Source organism: Mytilus californianus, unplaced genomic scaffold (assembly GCF_021869535.1).
Source record: "Mytilus californianus isolate M0D057914Y unplaced genomic scaffold, xbMytCali1.0.p SCAF_3, whole genome shotgun sequence".
NCBI classification, from domain to species: Eukaryota; Metazoa; Mollusca; class Bivalvia; order Mytilida; family Mytilidae; genus Mytilus; species Mytilus californianus.
In genome coordinates, this window is record NW_026262679.1 from 71,366,546 (window position 1) to 71,387,279 (window position 20,734).

A 20,734-nucleotide genomic window follows, 5' to 3' on the forward strand; every position below is an offset into this window, starting at 1 on the left:
AATCAACATTTTGTAATTACACGATAAAATCCTATTTTCATAATTAAACAATTATAAATTAAGTTAAATAAATATCTTTCATTAAAATGTGGATGTTGTACCTTTCCACATATATGATTCATAAAATCTAACGATAAATCACGAAATGGAATTTCAAGTTACAATTCCTAATTTGATATGAATATAATATTTAAATTCATACGTCCGACATAAACTTAGTTTGTATTTTGAAAATAGATCAAATGATCGGCTCTTTTTAAAACATGTGCGATGAATTTCTGTAGAGTATTATGAAACATAAAATAACTAGAAAGTGTCTGTATTATAATTTAGAAAGTTCAACACCATCGAAATTAAGTACCGTTTTAAATCGACATACATACGGTTAAAAAGCTGATGTTCTGATGGTATAGTGTTCCTATAGCAATAATTTATCTTTGATAATCCAAAGTCTGTGACCTTTAACACCCAACGATTATCAATAACACAGTTACTGCTCTTTAGATTTCCATGAAACTTGAGTAATGAATTGTGAATGAAGTTCATTCCCTGATAAAAAAATATATTCATAATGTAATATGTAACTCAATTGGTAAATAAAAAAACATGCTAATGTTGTAAAGACAACTGATAAAATTTGCTACCTTATTGGATATTTATTAGAGTGTCTTCTAACAAAATAATGGCTATCAAAATGCTATCGAATATTTGTGTATTGACAACTGGTAGAAACAAATGCAAGATGACGTGTTTTAAAAACCCTACATAATATTGGAAAAAAAAACAATAGATATTTCAACTTGAATATATAAAATTAACATAACAACAAAATGAATTCGCATAGAAAAAAACACACATGTACTAGCGATCATGGAATTCACGAACGACCACTCGAAACGAGGTAGCCCGAACAACCAGACCATAAAATGTGTCGGAGACATACCGGTAATTCTTTTTCAAACACTCACCTAAACTTTAAATATTGTTGAGGTAATTTGAATGATGCTAATACTATATGAATTCATCATTTTTTACCGGTTTTGAAAATTGTATATTTCATAACATTTCTTATTTAATTTTTCTTATGTGTGTGTTTGTTTGATTTTTTTTAATTTTCTGTTTATTATATTTCCATGTACTTTATGAGGGCCTCAGGGAAGATTAGTTTTATAGCTAACTGTGTAACCCTCTTTAAATAAAGAATTATTATTATTATTATTATTATCATTATTATTATTATTAAACTATTCCCGATAGTAAGTTGGTAGTTTCTTTTAGGAAAAACAATGTGTATCTGTGTTTTTTTTTTCTATTTTAAATGATTAATCTAAAAAAAATCACATCTCTCACAGCACACTCACTATCTATCTTACAACAAATAAATGAATTCAAATAATGATTGAGGCAACTTTCGTGTATAGCCATCAACATTAAGGTTTTATTTCAAACAATTGTCTTTATTGGCAAAGTAAATTTAAATAATTTCTAGACAATGATATACTACAGGAACGAACATTCACACACACATACGGACACACACACATATATATATATACAAGTCTGAATTGAAAACAACGTTCAAACCTATGATTGCGTTTGATAACAACCTCAATTTTTATACGTGTGCATGTAAAACAAATTTCTTGGTAGAGGGGTCTAAATACAGCACAAACAACATTTTCCAAAAGACCAAAATAGTGAAAATGTATATTTTAACAAAACGCATTTGACTAACAGGTCGAACAACGGATGTTCTAAACCCTGCTGACTGCCATTGGCGATTGCCAAATATATATATACAACTCGTCTAAACATCAGCCCAACAATGTTAGATCTGTAAATTTGCTTTCGCAAATTTTTAGTTCTTCCCTCGCCGGGATTCGAACTCATGCTACTGAGATATCGTGACACCAAATCGCATGCACTGTATCCGACGCGCTAAACCACTCGACCACCTAGGCTTCACAATAATAAAGCTTTCGGTGGCCGGGTGTTACCTTTCCTCGTCAGTTATAATCTAGAGTCGTAATACAGTACATGATATATAATGCATGAAGATGGATTCGTATATACAGAATGTACACAGCCATGTATCACCATCACTGCTGGTGATCCGATGGATAAATCTGTTGTAGAGTTGTCACTGGTTCAGACGTACTTATATATATATATATATATATATATATATATATATGTTAGATCTGGTGATCAATTTATTTGGCAATCGCCAATGGCAGTCAGCAGGGTTTAAGAACATCGGTTGTTCGACCTGTTAGTCAAATGCGTTTTGTTAAAATAGACTTTTTCACTTTTTTGGTCTTTTGGAAATTGTTGTTTGTGCTGTATTTAGAACCCTCTACCAAGAAATTTGTTTTACATGCACACGTATAAAAATTGCGGTTTTTATCCAACGCAATCATAGGTTTGAACGTTGTTTTCAATTTAGACTTTTATATATATATACGATATATATACGTAGAGTTGTCACTTGTTTAGACGTACTTATCAAATATTTTTTTCAGTGACTGCATCTTAAGATCCTTTACGACAGATAATTTAGCTAATCTGCAATCAATTCCATCTTCATGCCTAATATATCATGTACTGTGTTACAACTCTAGATTCTACTGACGAGGAAAGGTAACACTAGGCCACCGAAAGCTGAATTTTTTGTTCAGTCTAGGTGGCCGAGTGGTCTAGAGCGCTGGACACAGTGCAGGCGGTGTTGTCACGATATCCGAATAGCATGAGTTCGAATCCCGGCGAGGGAAGATTTAACATTGTTGTGCTGTTATTTAGAGTAATTATGAATAGAATTTGTGTTTTCAGTCGTGTATCACCTTACTGGTGATCCAATGGATGGATCTGTCGTAGAGTTGTCACTTGTTCAGACGTACTTATATACATGTGTGTAATAAATGTCCAGTCTTTCGAAACTCTATGCCTTAAAGAATATCATGGGTTTACTTTAATTCTTGTTAGTCAGTAATAATACGAACAAAAAAAAAAACAGGTATGTTTAGATGTCTTATGTTATTTATTACGTTAAACTAATGTGTCATTGACGTATACCCCACATTTACTTTCATGAATAAAATCAACCATTTAATCAAGACTGAATCTAAAGACTCTCTAGCAGTTTCGGATCCAGGGGCCTTAAAGGGCGGAAGCACATTTCCCTACTTTGATAGCTAAAATATTTTTAATATCATGTTTTAGTGATTTATATAGTTTTTAGCATATTTTTTTAAAGGTATATAATTCTTTTTAATAGAATTAAACCCCCTTCAAAAATCCTGGATCCGCCTCTGTCTATGTTGACCTCTTGGTGTCTTTTATGATTTTTTTTGGGTGTAAGTTTACTGTATAGGGTATATTCAAACAAATTTAGTCTATCATGATCATGGATGTATTATTCATATGATATATATTACATTAAACATGAACAAAAATCGAGCGCATCTGAATCATTTTGGTTACTGAATACTTACAATTGTTAGGTCCGTTATGAGTGACAATTTAAACAAGGAATCTAACTTAATATCTTCATTTGCAATAATATCCTAAAATATATAATCAACTAGATAACTACATTTAGTTATATATACTTTATTTTAAGTTTTGATTGTTAAGAGAAGGCGTATTTTTTTCACTCATCGGGATATTTGCCTTATACATGTTATTACTCAATCCTTCTACCAGCTACTACGTTTCTGTTAAATTTCACTGTTATATAAATAAAAAGATAAACAAGTGTGATTTATATAATTCTGCAATTGATAATACTTGATCAAAATCAGAGAAGTCTTTAGAAAAGGTAATTACTATAGTAATATTTATTTATTCTATTAAAGTGTCACAAAATATATAAAAAAAAACAAGAATACAAATTATATAATGTACATCGCACAGTAATGAAATAAGACAAACAACCATCCAAAGTTGACTTATGAGACACTATCTATACATTTTCTAAACTATTTAAAACTAAAATACAAACTTTGTTACCTAGTAAAATGTCAATAATGTTAATTATCAGAATTTTGTCACATTAAAAGTAAGAATTTGGATTAAAACGACACAATAAAGCATGGGTTTAAAAAATAAACAAATAAAAAAGCATGGGTTTAAAAAATAAACAAATAAAATGAATATAAAAGAGGTTTTTTATATATGTATATTAACATTTTCTGCAGATCAAGATGTATATAATCTGGTTTATACAAATAGCCTCTCAGTTAAAATAAAACATGAAATTTCACAATAAGATATATAACATATATAATTTTGATTTTTACGGAAGTATACAATCAAAGGGGAAAATTGCTTTTCAATGCTCAACGTCTGTCTATCAAATTATCATACAACAAATTATATAACTCGTAGTGTAATACAACATTCTGTATTAAAAATACAAAATGGTAAAATCTGACTTTGTAAAAAAAAAAATATCCATGACAAGAGCTCTGTGAAACAAATTGTCACTGTGCATTATGACAAAGTGGACAAATTATTTCATCTACATGTAACGGTATTGGTGGTTTCGTATAACAACCCGTCTCGACAAACAGTGGTCAAGTTCCACATGTAAGTTAACTACGCAGGTGGCGTGGCATAGAGCTAACAACAAAGTGTTAAGGTTGATTACTGCTATGCAAGAAGAAAGTAATTCATTAATTAATTGGCTTTCTGGGAAAAAAGGCAGGCTAATCCTTAATATCTAAAACCATTTAAGTTGGTACAAAAACTTATGACAAAATGTGTTGAATTTGAACGATAATGATATTACAAGTGATGGTGAAATTCAGGTGTTAGGTGTCACTATAGACTTCAAGCTATAACTTTTATCTGAAAAAGGCTGCAAGACAATTGAATGTGCTCTGAAGCGGACAGGGAAAACATTTGAACCGTCTTGGAAAACTACCCCTTATTTGACCATTCTTTTATTATGTAAAATTTTAGTTATTGTCAGCTTACGTGGCATTTTTCGGGAACAAATACTAAGAAAATTCAGAAAATTCGTAAACGGGTACTTCGTTTTTTGTATAATGATCTCGAACCATTTATTGAAAAAAATCAAAATTACCGTAACTTATAACCAGAAGAATGAGAAATATTACCTTGGAAACCTTAAAAATGATAAATAAGAAAAGTCCTGTTTTTTGTTAGATTTAATTGTCTTGAAAAAAAATCGTATAATTTCATATATTCGAACTTTGCAGATTTACCATGTCATATTCATAACTACAAAGTATGATAAGAATTCTTTCAGTTATGGGACCGAGCGACTTTTGAATACACTCCTAAACGAGGGGTCGATATTTGTTCTCATTTGATTAGTTTTAAAGTTACTCATCTAGCTGGTGTGATTGGCAAAATTGTTTCTATAGTGCCTTTTAATTACAAACTATATTGTCTCATGGCTGAATTATTTTCCTGTTTCTGCAATATCTGTTTTAATTTTTCGACCTTTTTTACGATAAATGTTTTTTTTTCTTTTTTGCTATATGTCTTGCTATAAGCTTATAATGGTGCTTTCTGCTTGTTGTAAATTCTAAAATTTGTTAAAACCTCATCGCTTTGTTTTAGATAATAATTTATGTGCGTATGTGACATTTTAAAAGTGTTTTGACCCATATTCTGGTTTTCTTTTTTCAATCTGATGCTTGTTCTATTTGATGTTTGATGTTTAGGTGTGCTAATCTTATTTGATAATTATTTGCGCTTTTTTTTGCTGATGTGTACTTGTCTCAAATAAAAAAAACTGATTTTTTTCATATGCTATATAGTCCATTTAAAGAGCTTTCTTAAGTTCATTTTATTGCTAATTGTACATAAAATATACTTTCTTACTTACTCAATGCCCTTTACTGTCAGTTGGGGAGTAAGAAACTGTAAGACGAAGGGGGCAATCAAAAATACAGCTCAAACCAAAGGGTCTTAGCAATCTATATCGCTCACCTGGCAAACTAGAGATACGGTTAGGGTCAAAATGTGATCCCCTAAATTGCAAAACTTCTTCAATCCTTCTAAAATTGTGTAATTTTAGCTAATATAAGCAAAGGGTGATATAACCTGGAAACTTCAGTTCAAAGACTAATGGCCTTCTTTTACTTTAGTGGACTTTACACATTGTTATAAAATGAGGGGACTCATAACAAAATATGTCTTTTTGGTTGTATAATTGCTATATGCATACTCTTGTTCACATCTGAAGGATGGTATTTGATATATCTTTCGTACTTTTTTTTTATTTCGGATACAAGCAGCCAGTTGTGGCCTTATAAAATCATCTCCTTTGTGTCTTATTTGTTCAAATGAAGACAGCATTACCTTTTAACGAATTACTTAAAGTTTCAAAACATTTCACTTTGTCGTTTCAGAGGAAAAGATTTTTTTAATTGGTCGATCAGAATAAAGCATTGCCTCTGGCTGCCAGGTCTTTTGTCAAATAAGAATGGTGGTCATTTGCAAATAACAAAGCTTGGTAAAAATACGGAGTCTAATAATAAAATGGGAGTTTTTCTTAAAGGCTTTCTATATAAGAACTATTTACAACCAATTATTCTATTTTGTCGTCCAATCGACATTAAATTAAAAACGGTTGTAAAATCTTCCCAAGTCTTTCAATCACGCATCTCCTAAATTTTCAAAACTTTCGCCATGATGTGTCAGAGGAGTGGATTTCTATTTAAGTTGTCGATCAGAATCAAAGATTTATTCTGTTGGCCATGGTCAACAAACAGTAACGAAAAAAGGAAATTTCATAAAGGACGTTATATAAATTATTTATGTCAGGATTGGTTCCAGTCAGAAATATGGCAGTTTTTTTCCCATTCGTTTGATGTGTTTTGGTTCAGGACTAGTTATTTAAGAGGAGATGATGAAAAATAAAATTTGCTTAACGACTTACAGTTTAGCATCTAGGAACACAAAGTTGAATTGTGACTTAAAATAGCGAAAGAGGATTAACAATACCCTAGCCCAAACAAAAAGGTGGAAAAATATTATTTCGAAATGCTATTCAGTAATCTACAGACCAAATAACCCAGAACGAAGCACATCAATTTAAGTATATAATGCAAAGATGATGTAGACATGTTAAAAAATTTTTAAAAATGAGGTCTGCAAAGACAAGCACTCCTTTATTCATAATAACTTATAACCTTATTATATTCAGCAATAAGCTGAGTTATCAAATATATTTAGATGTTGTATCATTAAGGCGGCAGTTGTACCAAAATTATCTTTTACAATTTGAAATTAATTTATCCTCGTGCATGTACGAATGTATACTAAAAACTGTTATTAGTAGAGAATTTAATCTACTAATTAACAGGTTCAAAAGAAACTCATCATAGAGTTTCTACTTCAAAAGACTCATCAGTGACGCTTGAATAAAAAAAATTAAAAGGCCAAATAAATACGAAGTTGATGAAAAATTGAGGACCCAAAATTTCGATGAGTTTTGTCGTATACAGCTAAGGTTATCTATTCCTGGGGTAGAAAATCCCTAGCATTTCGAAAAATTCAAAGCAGTGGCATCGACCAAGTGGTTGTAAACAAAGCCCTGTTCATTGATAATTTTCTATGTTTTCTATGTATTGTGTGCGATTTTGTCCCATGTACATTTACTCCATATCCTTTTATTTTCTATTGATTCTAGAGTTTGTCTCTAGTGCTGTGTGAAGGCAGTAGAACGTTTCCCCGTAATAAATATAATATAATATTTACAGTTATGGTGTGCTTGTTCATGTGAGAATTTCTCATATTAAACACCGTCAAAATTTCATGTTTGGCTATTTAATATTTTCTTAATTTCCTCAAAATACTAGTTTGGTCATCTGTTTTGTATATTGCCCTTTCATACTATTTTAAACTGCTAGGTTTTCTTACATATATTTCGATGTGCCCCGTGCTGTCTATCATTTGTTTTTTAGTTTTATATGTATTGTCTATCATTTGTTGTTTCGAAATTATTGGTTTCTTGTTGGGCAATGCATGACAAATATATGTTGAAAAGCCTCGCCCGTATACCTTTATATAACACAAGGTACTCACATTTTTGAAAAATGTCACCCGGTCGCGAAATTCCGTTATACTTTGATTTCTCGGTTGTCAATATATTTATTATATATATATTCTTATATTTCCAATCGAGTGTTTGTAGACGAAATAATTACGGTTGACATACTTGGGTAGGCCTGTTACGAATGATTTCGACAACAAAAGTAGTCATGTTATACACCATTGTGTAGATAAATCAATTAAGATTTACGGCATAACAAGTTTTAGTGGGTTTGACAACCGAAAAATCGAAATATAACGGAATTTCGCGACCGGGTGACATTTTTTTGAAAAGTACCTTGTGTTGTATAAAGGTATATAGGAAATATTTTTCTGGGGCAATTGCCTGTGAATTGGCACTCCGAGGCGGGTGGGGAGCAAGAAGGTGAATTGTGGTTTATTTTTATCAATAGTACCGCTTAAGTCGACGCTAGGGGCCGTCTTGACCTTGATGTAGGGTATGAATGATTCGTTCATTGTTGAAGACCCTACATCAACTGTCAAGATGAAGAACAGGAATAAAATCCCTGTTCATTAATGATTTTCTATGTTTTCTATGTATTGTGTGCGATTTTGTCCCATGTACATTTACTCCATATCCTTTTATTTTCTACTCATCATAAATACCAGGATTAAAAGTCTGCACAATTTAAACTTTGTTACGCCGAGTTGGATTGCCTAATGTAAACATTGTATATATTTTTTTAATAATTGAATATACAATTTTATTAGTAAAGTAATTAGTTCATTTAGTAATCAATCAATCATTCAATAAAAGGCCTGCTATCTCGTGTTTTTATAAATGGATGAATAATGTTGATAATCAGGTACAGCACAGTTCCTATTTGTAATCTGTATCACAACGTTTAATAAATATCTCGTAAGTCAATGTAAAATTTAATAGATATTAGTACCTATTTGCGTATTTTACTTATTTAAGGTTTACTAGCATTCAAATATATAAAAGTATATATGTAAAATGTATTCCAATAAATCTACCTGCAGGCTTCCTTTTGCGCAATAAAGTGTCAATACCATTGGTCCCCTTTCATCAACACACATTCCAATAAATCTGTTAACATTTTCATGGGTTAATTCTCTCATCTAAAATATACCATTAGCAAACATTTTATGGAAACAACATTTTATCTTTTTGATTTCAGTCATGACAAAAGCAAAATTAATACTTGATTCTGTAAAAAAAAAAAGTCGTTTACAGTTATCATCTTACTTTACGAAATGAATAAGGCGAGTTTATGTAATTTAATGGTTAAATGATTAATATAGGACTGATTCCTCATGGATGTTATCGTTTTTTTCATGATTCACTTTTGAAATATAAACTATTACATCATTTATATTTGATAGCCTAAATATTTCTATATAACCATGTTCGTACTTCTTTCAGTTCCATCTGTGTGTTCCTGTCAATAGTAATCCCGCACTTTTTCAATTGTCTTATAGTTACAATCATTCCCTTGTAGTGACCAATCGTTGAAAAAACCTGATAACCGTTCACGTTTTGACAAGCACTATTCAGAGAATTAGTAGTGTCCTCCGTAATTCCAGTGCACAGACTAAGCTGAAAGTAATCAAAACAATGTTGCTACTATACGTAATTTATGATATGTGGCTAACATTATACAGACTGATTATAAAACTGAACAAGAACTCTTTAAGATACACGAAACACTGCGAGAAAATACGACAAACAGTTCATCAAAGGATGAATTTCTGGACAGGTTTTTAATCAACATTTATGTTTTTATCCTCTCAACAGGCCCAATGTTAAGCCTCTGTGAAATTAAAAGTAGAACTTTTCCCAAACTCAACAGGCAGAATGATCGTGAAATCCCCTACAAGGATTAATATTATCAATAGTTCATAACAGTCACAAAAATTTCGTTTTTCCTGAAAAAATCTCACCACGTTAACCAAGTCTGTGTATATTGAATTTTGCAGAAATAGTATATGCAGTATGTATTTTCGGGTTTCGTATGTACTATGAAGAATAATATAATCTTACCATACTTATACTGCCACTTCCAGCTAATGCCTTTTTTGTTTTATGGACATCTTCGTATTTTATTTTCCATAACTCCAACACAAGTTCCTTTTCATATCTAAGGCGTCTGTAAAATATTTGAGCGTATTTGATAAAAACACTTAGTCAATTCATGCAAAATTGTTTATATTGTAATATATAATTTCGCAGTGAAAATACTTCATATTCATTAAAGTAAGCAAATCTGTCGAGATTCGTCTTAGCAAAATTAAGACCAGCGTCAATATTGAATAAAGACAGATGCAGGATAGCAACACAAGGACAACAATATTTAAAAAAGACATAGAGGGGTCAACATCCAAGGATCCACTTGTGTGTGTCACTCGTGAGGATAGGTAATAGCAAATTGTATTTGAACCTCAATTTATATTCGTAAATATCAATGTCAATATATATTTTCTACTTCTAGGAAATCTCTTTAAATGAGATTATTGGAAAAACTGACGAATGACTGTCATAGCCCTGACTTTGTACAGACACGTTTTATCATCACGGCATGTTTACTCACTTACTTGTGTGACCATGTCTCAGTTCAAATCAAATACAAATTGCTATTAAATTATTGTTATTACAGTGAAGAGCCCCATTTTTGCTTGGATGTCTACTCAATATTACTTGGATATGCGTATTCAGCTCTTTTTGAAATTGTGTTCATTATATTTTTTCTGTTTAATCAAATTTTTATTTAGTTGAATCAGGAACATATATATTACTGTTCCCAGGTTGAATCTTTGTTTTCTTGTCAATTCTATTCCTATTATCTTTTGTTTGTAACAATCTTACAATCATAATTTCCAGATATTTATTTCAAAGAAACAATTCACCTTCAAAATTTAGCACCTTTCACAATTGTGTTAAAGGAGGCAATGCCTCTGCTGCTAGATTGTTCAACAAAAACGCACGTGGATATCCACAAATATGCCCGTGCAATGCCAGAAAATGACAAACCTGATCCAGATTATCTTCAAATAATACTGTTCGATCATCAGTGAACGGAAGAACTTTTTCTCTCTCCTTTTCATATGACATCACTTGAAAAACCCAAAGCCTCATATATCTTGTAACATGAACAAAACCGAAATGTAGTATTCAATATGTAGGGCAAACTGGACGTGAATTTTTCAAACGAACACAAGAACATCTATACCGCTTCCACAGACCTAAGAAATTCAAAAGTTTAATTTACCAACATTCAGAAAAACACAAACACAATATTAAATTTATCAAATTCTAACCACTTCAAACAGTTCATAAACAACCAGGACAATCACATAAACAGTTTGAAGATTCCCGAAAAATTTGCGAACTGTCTTGGATTAAACGACTACAGACAACGTATCCCCTAGGTCTAAATGATAATATTCTGGGCCAAGGGAACATATCTAAAACTTCCTCTATTGATATCATGACTATTTTTGATAAAAGACAACGCAAGCATAGGTCTCATGGCAATCGCATTGACCGCCATCAACGAAATAAACATTGTTCTAATTTTACACTTGATGATTTTTTATCTATATTTAAAACCAATGGTAGACATCAATTATTATGCAAACTGGATCAAATGCCAATTAGTAAATTACATAATATTTATAACGAATGTGATACAATATCGTTTTTTCAGTCCAAAATATGAGTGTACACGGTACAGCTTTTTTCACCATAGACTGTTCCCTCAAATTGACAAACCTGAAGATCATAAAAAGTATTTTCTAAAAATAAAATGTGTTGTCGTTTGTTGTTGTGTTACATGTTTGTTTTTCGTTCATTATTTTGTACATGAATTAGGCCGTTAGTTTTCTCGTTTGAATTGTTTTACATTTGTCATTTCTGGGCATTTTATAGCTGACTATGCGGTATGGGATTTGCTCATTGTTGAAGGCCGTACGGTGACCTATAGTTGTTAATTTCTGTGTCATTTAGTCTCTTGTGGAGAGTTGTCTCATACCACATCTTTTTTTTATATTAACAGAGGTATCGATTTTATTAATTCGTCTTGTATTTTTCATGACTCTTCCGTTCAAAACTTTATACCTCCATATTTTGATAACATTGAGCCACCTATATTTTCTTATTCGTATAAAAAACCCAGTAGAAGTTTATTTTTTAATTATACATCGAAGTTTAGATATGATCCCTATGGCCATGTAAATACAGGGGACCTCAACATCGTTCTAGGCCGAGAGATTATAAACTTTCTGAAAAAAGGACCAAATTATCGTCCACCGTCGAAAATAAATTGGGAAGAATGTCGTCAGGTTATTAAAGATGCTCTTTCATCCTATTGTAAAAAATGGTGTAAACGGGAGAAATCTGACAAAAAGTCACTTGATTCCTATTTAAATAAATTTATGAATATTGTTGATATTCGCAAATCACATTTCGAAAATAATTTAGAAATAAATAAAAGAATAAGTAATACGCCTACTTCTAGGATTAAAAACAAATTCAAGTACTATCGTTTTGTGTTCGTACCGGCCGACAAAGCAGCTAACAATGTGGACACAGTGGTGGTGGTATGACGTAAATAAGAATGAAATTATACATTCAACTACATTCAAGGCCGTACACTCCACAGAGAGTCATATAGTAAATAATCATGTCACTACCACAGCTCCGCTTAAGGCCTCCTCGGAACATTTGAAGGTCCCCACTATGTATTGGTTACCTAAACTACACAAAAAACCCGTAAAATATCGTTTCATCTCGGCCTCTAGTAAATGTTCTACTACTTATCTTTCGGTGCTTTTAACGAGTTCGTTAACTACTATCAAAGAACTTATCGTTAATTTTTGTAATAAAACATTAAAAAAGTGGAATTAACCATTTTGGAGTGTAAAACATTCTTTGGATGTTTTAGTTAAATTACGTGCATTTGATGGTCCTTTTGATTCGGTTGACAGTTTTGACTTTTCAAATCTTTATACTACACTTCCACACAATCTTATCAAACAAAAGTTTTCCTATCTAATTAAATGGTCGTTTGATAAATCTGGTTGCAAATTTATTTGCTGCAACTCATATAAAGCCCTTTTCTCTGATGAGAAAGGTAAATACTTACTGGAGGTGTGATGAGATGATTAAAGCACTTAATTTTCTCCTTGACAACATTTATGTACTTTTCGGCAATAAAGTTTATCGACAGATTGTAGGTATTCCCATGGGCACCGATTGTGCCCCTTTAATAGCAGACTTGTTCCTTTACTGTTATGAATCACAGTGTATGGCCAAACTCAGTAAAGAACCGTCAAAATTCCATTTAATTGATAAATTCAACAACACTTACCGTTATCATGATGATATTTTTTCGTTAAATAATCAAAAATTCTCTAACTATACTGCTGAAATTTACCCAAAGGAACTTACTTTAAATAAATCTAATATCAACAGCATTAACAGTCCTTTCCTAGATTTAGATATTTCGGTATTACACCAAAAATTTACGACAAAAGGGATAATTTTTCTTTCCCTATTGTTAATTTTCCCTTTTTGGACGGTGATGTTCCTTTGGCACCGTCTTATGGTGTTTATATATCCCAGCTCGTTCGCTATACTCGTGTCTGTAGTGACGTTTCGGATTTTAATGAGCGTTATCTATGTATAACTAGTAAATTATTGAGTCGGGGAATTCGTTACCACAAATTACTTAAAACCTTTACTAAATTCTTTTATAGATACAAAGATTTGGTCTGCAAGTTTGGCTGTACCTGTAGAAAACTAATTTCAAACAGAATAGTACATCCTAAATTTTACGGTGATGTTGTAAACCGAGACCGGAAATTTAGATACGATCCGGGTAAACTAATCAATCCTTTAAATAAACTTATTCTAAAACGTTACCCATTCAACACTGTAATTAAATCTTTGAATATTATTTTATTGGTGTAAACATTGATTTTTTTATCATACTAAATATTACACATATGTACTTTCACGGTACTACAATCTATCGATACTTATAGTTTGGCATTGCACAAGGTCATGTTTTTCTCTGACTGTTAATGACGTCTTTACACTAAATACATTGGATGTTGGATGTTTACTGATTGATATTTTAGTTTTAGATACATGATTTTTTTCATTATTTGTTATTGGCTTTGAACTAGCTGTCAGTAACTGCGAGTACTCTCTGATCTGTACTCAGTGTCTTTTTGTTTTTGGGATGTACAAGTACCCATCCACGTCCACTTTGTGTTTTTGTTAGATGTATTTCTATTTGTATCCATCTGATGAGCTAAGCCTTTTTCAACTGATTTTTATAGTTTGTCCGCCGCATTCTTTATGTACCTGTCCCAAGTCAGGAGCCTGTAGTCCAGTGGTTGTCGTTGGTTCATGTCTGTCATATTTATTTTTCGTAAACTGTTTTGTTATAAATTAGGCCGTTAGTTTTTTCAATTAAATTGTTTAATATTTTTCATGTCGGGGACTTTATTAGCCGACCACACGGTATGGGTTTTTCTCATTGTTGGAGGCCGTACGGTTGCCTATAATTGCTTACATCCACTTCATTTGGACTTTGGTGGATAGTTGTCTCATTGGCAATCATACCACATCTCCTTATTTTTATATTATATGCATCTACGACATGTCATCTTAAACTTACCGATAATAATAAAATGATCCTATCACAAGAAGAACCATAATCAATGCCATACATAAACATACTATTAAAATGGTCTTATCTGAAACAAAAATAATAAAATAGTAAACAAAGAATTAATCATATTTTATCGTTTTATGTTGAAATATTGCCTTAAAAAAAAACAAAATAATAAAAACAAAATATCTGTTTGGCAGTAACACTTTAATTTCTAACCATATGACTAAATAATGTAATATCAATATGCATCGTTGGAGGAATCGACAAACAGTTGATAATCGAAGAAGCATAAAGATTCATAATCAACATCTGTTGTTAACTTGGTGTCTTAATCATACCTATTAAGTATAATAGGATCTATTCAGGAAAGTACAGTATAAACACAACGTCAAGTCTGGTTTTGTGTCTGTAAAAATTGTGTTTAATAATGCTTTCAAAATTATAAAAGTAGCGGTAGCGATGAGCTTTTTGTGACTAATAATTAGTTGAAGATCAAATCTTGTATTTTAAATATTAAAGGGAAATCACACTATTGTTTATACGCATCGCTCTCGGCGCCGCTATAGTGTCGTGACCGTATTATGACGTCGCCGTTTCGAGTCCGTCGTAAAGGTTGCTAATTTCTAAAATGGCGGCCCGCTCAAAGGAAAATGCAAATGACGTTTTAATTTTAGTGCAAAAAATGAAAATGCTACTCGAAACGGACAAAATGTATGGCAAAAAAAAAAGCCGAAAGTGGTCTTGATATGGTCTTGAATTACCTTACGATTGGGTTTAATTCAAATGAGTTACTCTCTTTAAATAAAGATATTATTATTATTATTATTATTGAGTTAGTATTTACATACAATACCATTTATACAAATATTTTTCTTAAAGGTTAATTAATTTCACCGAAAAATATTGTTAGATATGAGAAATATCAACATTTTTTGTTGATCTGGTCTTTATTATTTGTAGCGAAATCCGTCAGCTCAACTCTTTTTTGTAGAAAAACTTTTTTTATTTACTGTAAAGTTTATATTTTCATTTATTAACAAATTTTTCGATCTCGCAGATTTTTTAGTTTCACGAAGAAAAAAAATATTTAAAAACAAAAGAGATATTTATAACACTTTTTGTCGATCATTTCAGTATAATCAAAGCGTACATCGGCGAATGTGAAATCCGTCCGGTCAACTTTTTTTTTTAGAAAAACATTTTGTTTTACTATGAAGTTTAAATTTTCATATAAGATAACTAATAATCTCGCAGATTTCTTAGTTGTATGAAAAAATATTGTAAAACAAAAGAGATATTACTAGTATCAATTTTTGTCGATCAGTTCAATATTGTAAAGCGTACATCAGTGAGTGTGAAATCCGTCCGGTAAACTTTTTTTTTGTTTGATTTTCATAAAATATAGTCTAATATTTCTAAGGTCTTCAAAAATTTAAATAATCTATCAAATAATAAAAAAGTTCTGACTATTTATATCTAAATTATTTCTATAATACGGCATGAGGCAAACATTCGTTTTCCCCATACAACAAATGCAATTTAAAAAATGAGATGACTTCAACTTTGACAATTACTTAATAGTAAACTGTTCAGTATTGTATGTTTAACGATGCGATAGATTGATAAAGATATCAATGAATAATCAAAATACCTTAAAAAATGTTCAAAAAATGATATTATATTTTGTAGTGAAAAGGTTTAATTCAACCCAAGCGTTGCAAGAAATGCCGTTATGCCAGCAACGTAGTTCTATAACGTTAAAAGGTTATAGTTCCCGCCAAAATTCAATAATAAAGATTATTTCCGTTTTAGCGGATTTAAAACATCGGTGACCCTCCTTTTTTATTAATGCTTTTAAAATCTTCCCTGAAGCTACAACTTATGCAGAAGTTTGAAGGGAAAAACATTAGTAGATTTTTTTTATTTCAAGAAAAATCTATTATAAATAGCAATTAAAAATGGCGGGAAATGTTCAAATGCCTTAAAAAATAAGGAAACCGAGACAAATAAATGTTCATTAGGTACAAGTTACATTTGACTGTTTTTGTTTTTCCAGTTAAACATGATTTTTCAATAAGTTTGTCTTTTTTTAACAATTTAGAGCGGTATTTCTATATTTCGTTATAACGAGATTCTTTAAGTTTTGATGACGTCATATCTCGAAAACAACATCGGTGACCCCAATTTTTTTTTCGCCTAAAATACCTTAATAAGTATGATCTGTCTACATGCAAAATTTCAATGAATTATTATTAGTAGTATAAATAGTGTGATTTCCCTTTAAATGAGTGCATTATGATTTCGTTAAAAAATAAGAAAATACCAAAAGTGTTAAACAAAATATTAAGGACAGCCTCGGTTGACAATATTTTCTCGGGGTTGCAATCTGCTCTATAACCCTCTCTGCTATGCGTTATTAATATAGTGTCTTATTCCCGATTGTGTCAATTTGACTAAATGTGAATCTGCATGGCTGGTGATGCATGCATAGCAGGACACTCTTACGCTGTCGACGCACCCGGTGTCACTCCTTTGGGAGTTCATGTGATTCACTCAAGTTTTAGTTTGTAACCTTGATTTGTCTCTTTTTAATCGATTTACGAGATTTGACACTTACGGGAACTGTAACGAGATGATTTGAGTTGTTGATTTTCTCTTAAACAACTTGCATGAACGTTACTGCAGTAAAGTTAATCGATAGATTGACGGTATTCATATGAGCACCAATTGCACCTCTTTAATAACAGACTTATTTCTGTGTTTTTATCGATCACACTTAATGACCAAACTCGGTAATAATCCGTCTAATTTTCATTTCATAGAAACATTCAATAATACTTACCATTACCCTGATGATATATTTTGCTTTGAAAAATGAAGAAAAAAAATCCACTTTATAAATTTCATGCGTCCAAAGTACTTTTTGTGGATTTACCTCCATCAGAAACGCCCAAAGCAGAATATTTGAAACCAAAAGGATCCATAAGAACCGAAACAGTTGAAGAGCTATATGACTAAAAAGGACCGAAAATAACCGACTAAATATAAGGTCAATTAGGCCCTTTTCAACTGATTTTCATAATTTGTTCTTATGTTGTGCTGGAACACCACTGTCCCAGATAAGGGGAGGGTTGAGAGCTCACAACCATGTTTGAACCCGCCACATTATTTGTTCCTGTCCCAAGTCAGGAGCCTGTACTTCAGTAGTTGTCGTTGGTTCATGTCTGTCATATTTGTTTTTCGTAAATGATTTGTTATAAATTAGGCCGTTAGTTTTCTGAATTGAATTTGTTTCATATTTTTTCGTGTCGGGCCTTTTGTAACCGACTATACGGTATTGGGTTTTCTCATTGTTGAAGGCCGTACGGTTGCTTATAATTGCTTACATCCACTTCATTTTGAACTTTGGTGGATAGTTGACTCTTTGGTAATATTTTCATAAGTAATCGATAGTTTTCTAATTGTACGACCAAGGAACTTAGTTAAACGAATCTAATATAAACAACAGTTAATCTGATTTCTAGATCTGGATATTTCAGTTCCTAACGGAAAACTCTATACAATATCATCAACAAAAGAGACGATTTTTTTGTTCCCTATTTTTAATGTTCCTCATTCTAGACGATGATGTTCCCATTCTTCTGGTGTGTTTTGTCCCAATTCGTTCACTATGCAGATTTTAATGACTTATATTAATGTATAATTGGTAACTTGTATAAAGTCAGGGTTTGCCATAAATTTCTAGTACTTAAACCTTTACAAAATTCTTTCCCAGATACAGAGACTTGGAAGTTTTGTTGTTGATTCCGTAGATACGAAGTCATGTAAACTTATTGTTTTATCAAATGAAAACATAACTAGTCACATACTGTAAAAAAGTAATGACCACTTATGGCCCTAGATGCTTTTGGTACTTGTATTTTGGCATTGCACGATGTCATGCATTTCTCAGACTTTTAATGACGTCTTTCAACTCAATCCATTTGATTTGCGCTGATTGATATTTCAGTCTATTAATAAGTTGAAAAGAACTTAAGATTATACCTTTCAGCAATTGTGAGAAGTCTAAGATATTTTTTTTTTGTTTTTTATCTCATTCGTTCCGTCTTTTCCAGCTGATTTTTACAGTTTGTTCTTATGTTTACCTGTTACACCATTGTCCCAAGTTAAAGAGAAGGTTCGGCACCATGTTTAACCCCGCCACATTCGTTAAGCGCCTGTCGCAAGTCAGAAGTCTGTAGTTAAATGATTGTCGTAGGTTGCTGTCTGCAATATTTGTTTTTCGTTCATTCTTAAAGCATTAATGTCGTCGACGGTTTTCTCTTTTTAATTGTTTCACATTTTGTCCTCTTGGGACTTTTTTAAATGCAAAATTCAGGCGACCGTAGTTTACATGGTGTTCAAATCATGTAAATCGACCAATTCATGATGATGATCGTAAATCTTCTGAAATAGAAAATATTAGATCAACACGTTCGTCATTTATTCAAGTTTGAAGTCGGCCCTCTGTGTCAAAATCGAAGAAAAAAGACCTTTTACTTTCGGTAGTTAACACGACTTTATTCTTTAAAAATACTACAGCTGATATTTAAAGAACAGTTAATACATCTTGCCAATTTTGAACAACTGGTACATCGCTTCCAGTGTCTTTTGAGATAGAATAGATTATGATTCAATTATCTGGTAATACCAAGATAAAAAAAGTAATCTCGATATTATTAGAGTAAACATTAGAATATTGGTCGTGTTCTGCCAAAAACAAAATCTATTTAGGAACACATGGAATTTACTTTCTTCATCGTCAAAAATTACTTTCAGATATATATATTTTCCTGGAGATAAAATGTTATGAGCCATTAAAAAATCTAGAGTTGGTTCTAAATGAGCCTGAATCTCTTACCTGAAATTCTGCAGTTGAAAAGATTGACCTGAGCAGTAGCCAGTGGTTTAGAAGAAAATGGATTTTTCCTCAAATGCTACCTTGTTTGTCATCTGATCAATACTAAACGGGGATCGATTGAAGACGGTCTCATACTAAACAATCCTGTATAGTTTCAAAGCATTTCGCCCATAGTTTAAGAAATGAAGAGTTTTAAGAACTGGTAAATCTAAATCATTCCTGTCAAGTTTGATCAAACTGGTCTACTGGTTTCAGAGAAGAAGATGAAATGTGAACACCGATGAAAGACAGACAATTGACGCAGATGACGAAGGACGCCAAGTCATGGCAAAGTTCACATTGCTTTCCATGTCAGGTAAACTGAAATGAGGATTAACTATCATTCTGTTGACCACATTTTCAAAAGGGAAATATTCAGACGTTTTGCTATTGTAAGAAATACAGGATTTTATATTACTATACACATTGTATATTACTGTCTAAATCTAAAGTATGTGTTAAAGAGGAATGATAAAGTGGGCATTAACCTTACAGTCATTTATAGTAGAATACATTGAAATTTACGTCATAACAAAATGCAAATGATTTTAAATTATTATAAGAAAAGTGCAATACATATGAAAAATACATTTGTTCATCATATGTATGCTACAATTTCCAAATATTAATATGTATGTATTTGAAATTCATGGCAAGCTGGACAATAAATCATTAATATTCTAATTTCCAATATTTTCCTTTTCTGTAAGCCGAGTAATGCATAGAGAATATCATATGGCTTTTTCAATATCTCATCCGTATCAACACGAGACACCAATATAATCCCAAGAGCTCTGCTCGAGGGATTATATTGGTTGAGGGTTGATACGGTGCGTGATATTGAAAAACCCATATCATATACACTTTATTATATACATATACCTCACGTAGTTGTTTTTTATGTGACATGACGTCATACGGGTAAGGAGGTTTGAAATGACGTCATACAGATTATAGGTTTGACATGACGTCATACAGATTAGGGGTTTGATAAAGCCTTTGCAACAGTGACTGCAATCGATGACGTGACGTCATACAGATTAAAGGTGTGATAAAGCCTTTG

The 20,734-nt window shown here is 31.7% G+C and overlaps 1 protein-coding gene across 1 annotated transcript in view; it reads right to left on the reverse strand.

The window, feature by feature from the left end:
- Positions 1 to 17,716, reverse strand: part of LOC127733634 (atrial natriuretic peptide receptor 2-like) — a 43,736-nt gene extending 26,020 nt beyond the window's left edge. Inside the window, exons 1-7 of the mRNA XM_052242951.1 lie at positions 17,668 to 17,716; positions 14,736 to 14,814; positions 10,094 to 10,199; positions 9,467 to 9,649; positions 9,067 to 9,171; positions 3,492 to 3,563; positions 384 to 549 (exon numbers count right to left, since the gene is read on the reverse strand). Coding sequence (XP_052098911.1) covers positions 384 to 549; positions 3,492 to 3,563; positions 9,067 to 9,171; positions 9,467 to 9,649; positions 10,094 to 10,199; positions 14,736 to 14,814; positions 17,668 to 17,716 — 760 coding nt within the window. The remainder of the gene's footprint in view (positions 1 to 383; positions 550 to 3,491; positions 3,564 to 9,066; positions 9,172 to 9,466; positions 9,650 to 10,093; positions 10,200 to 14,735; positions 14,815 to 17,667) is intronic.
- Between the last annotated feature and the right edge of the window lie 3,018 nt (positions 17,717 to 20,734).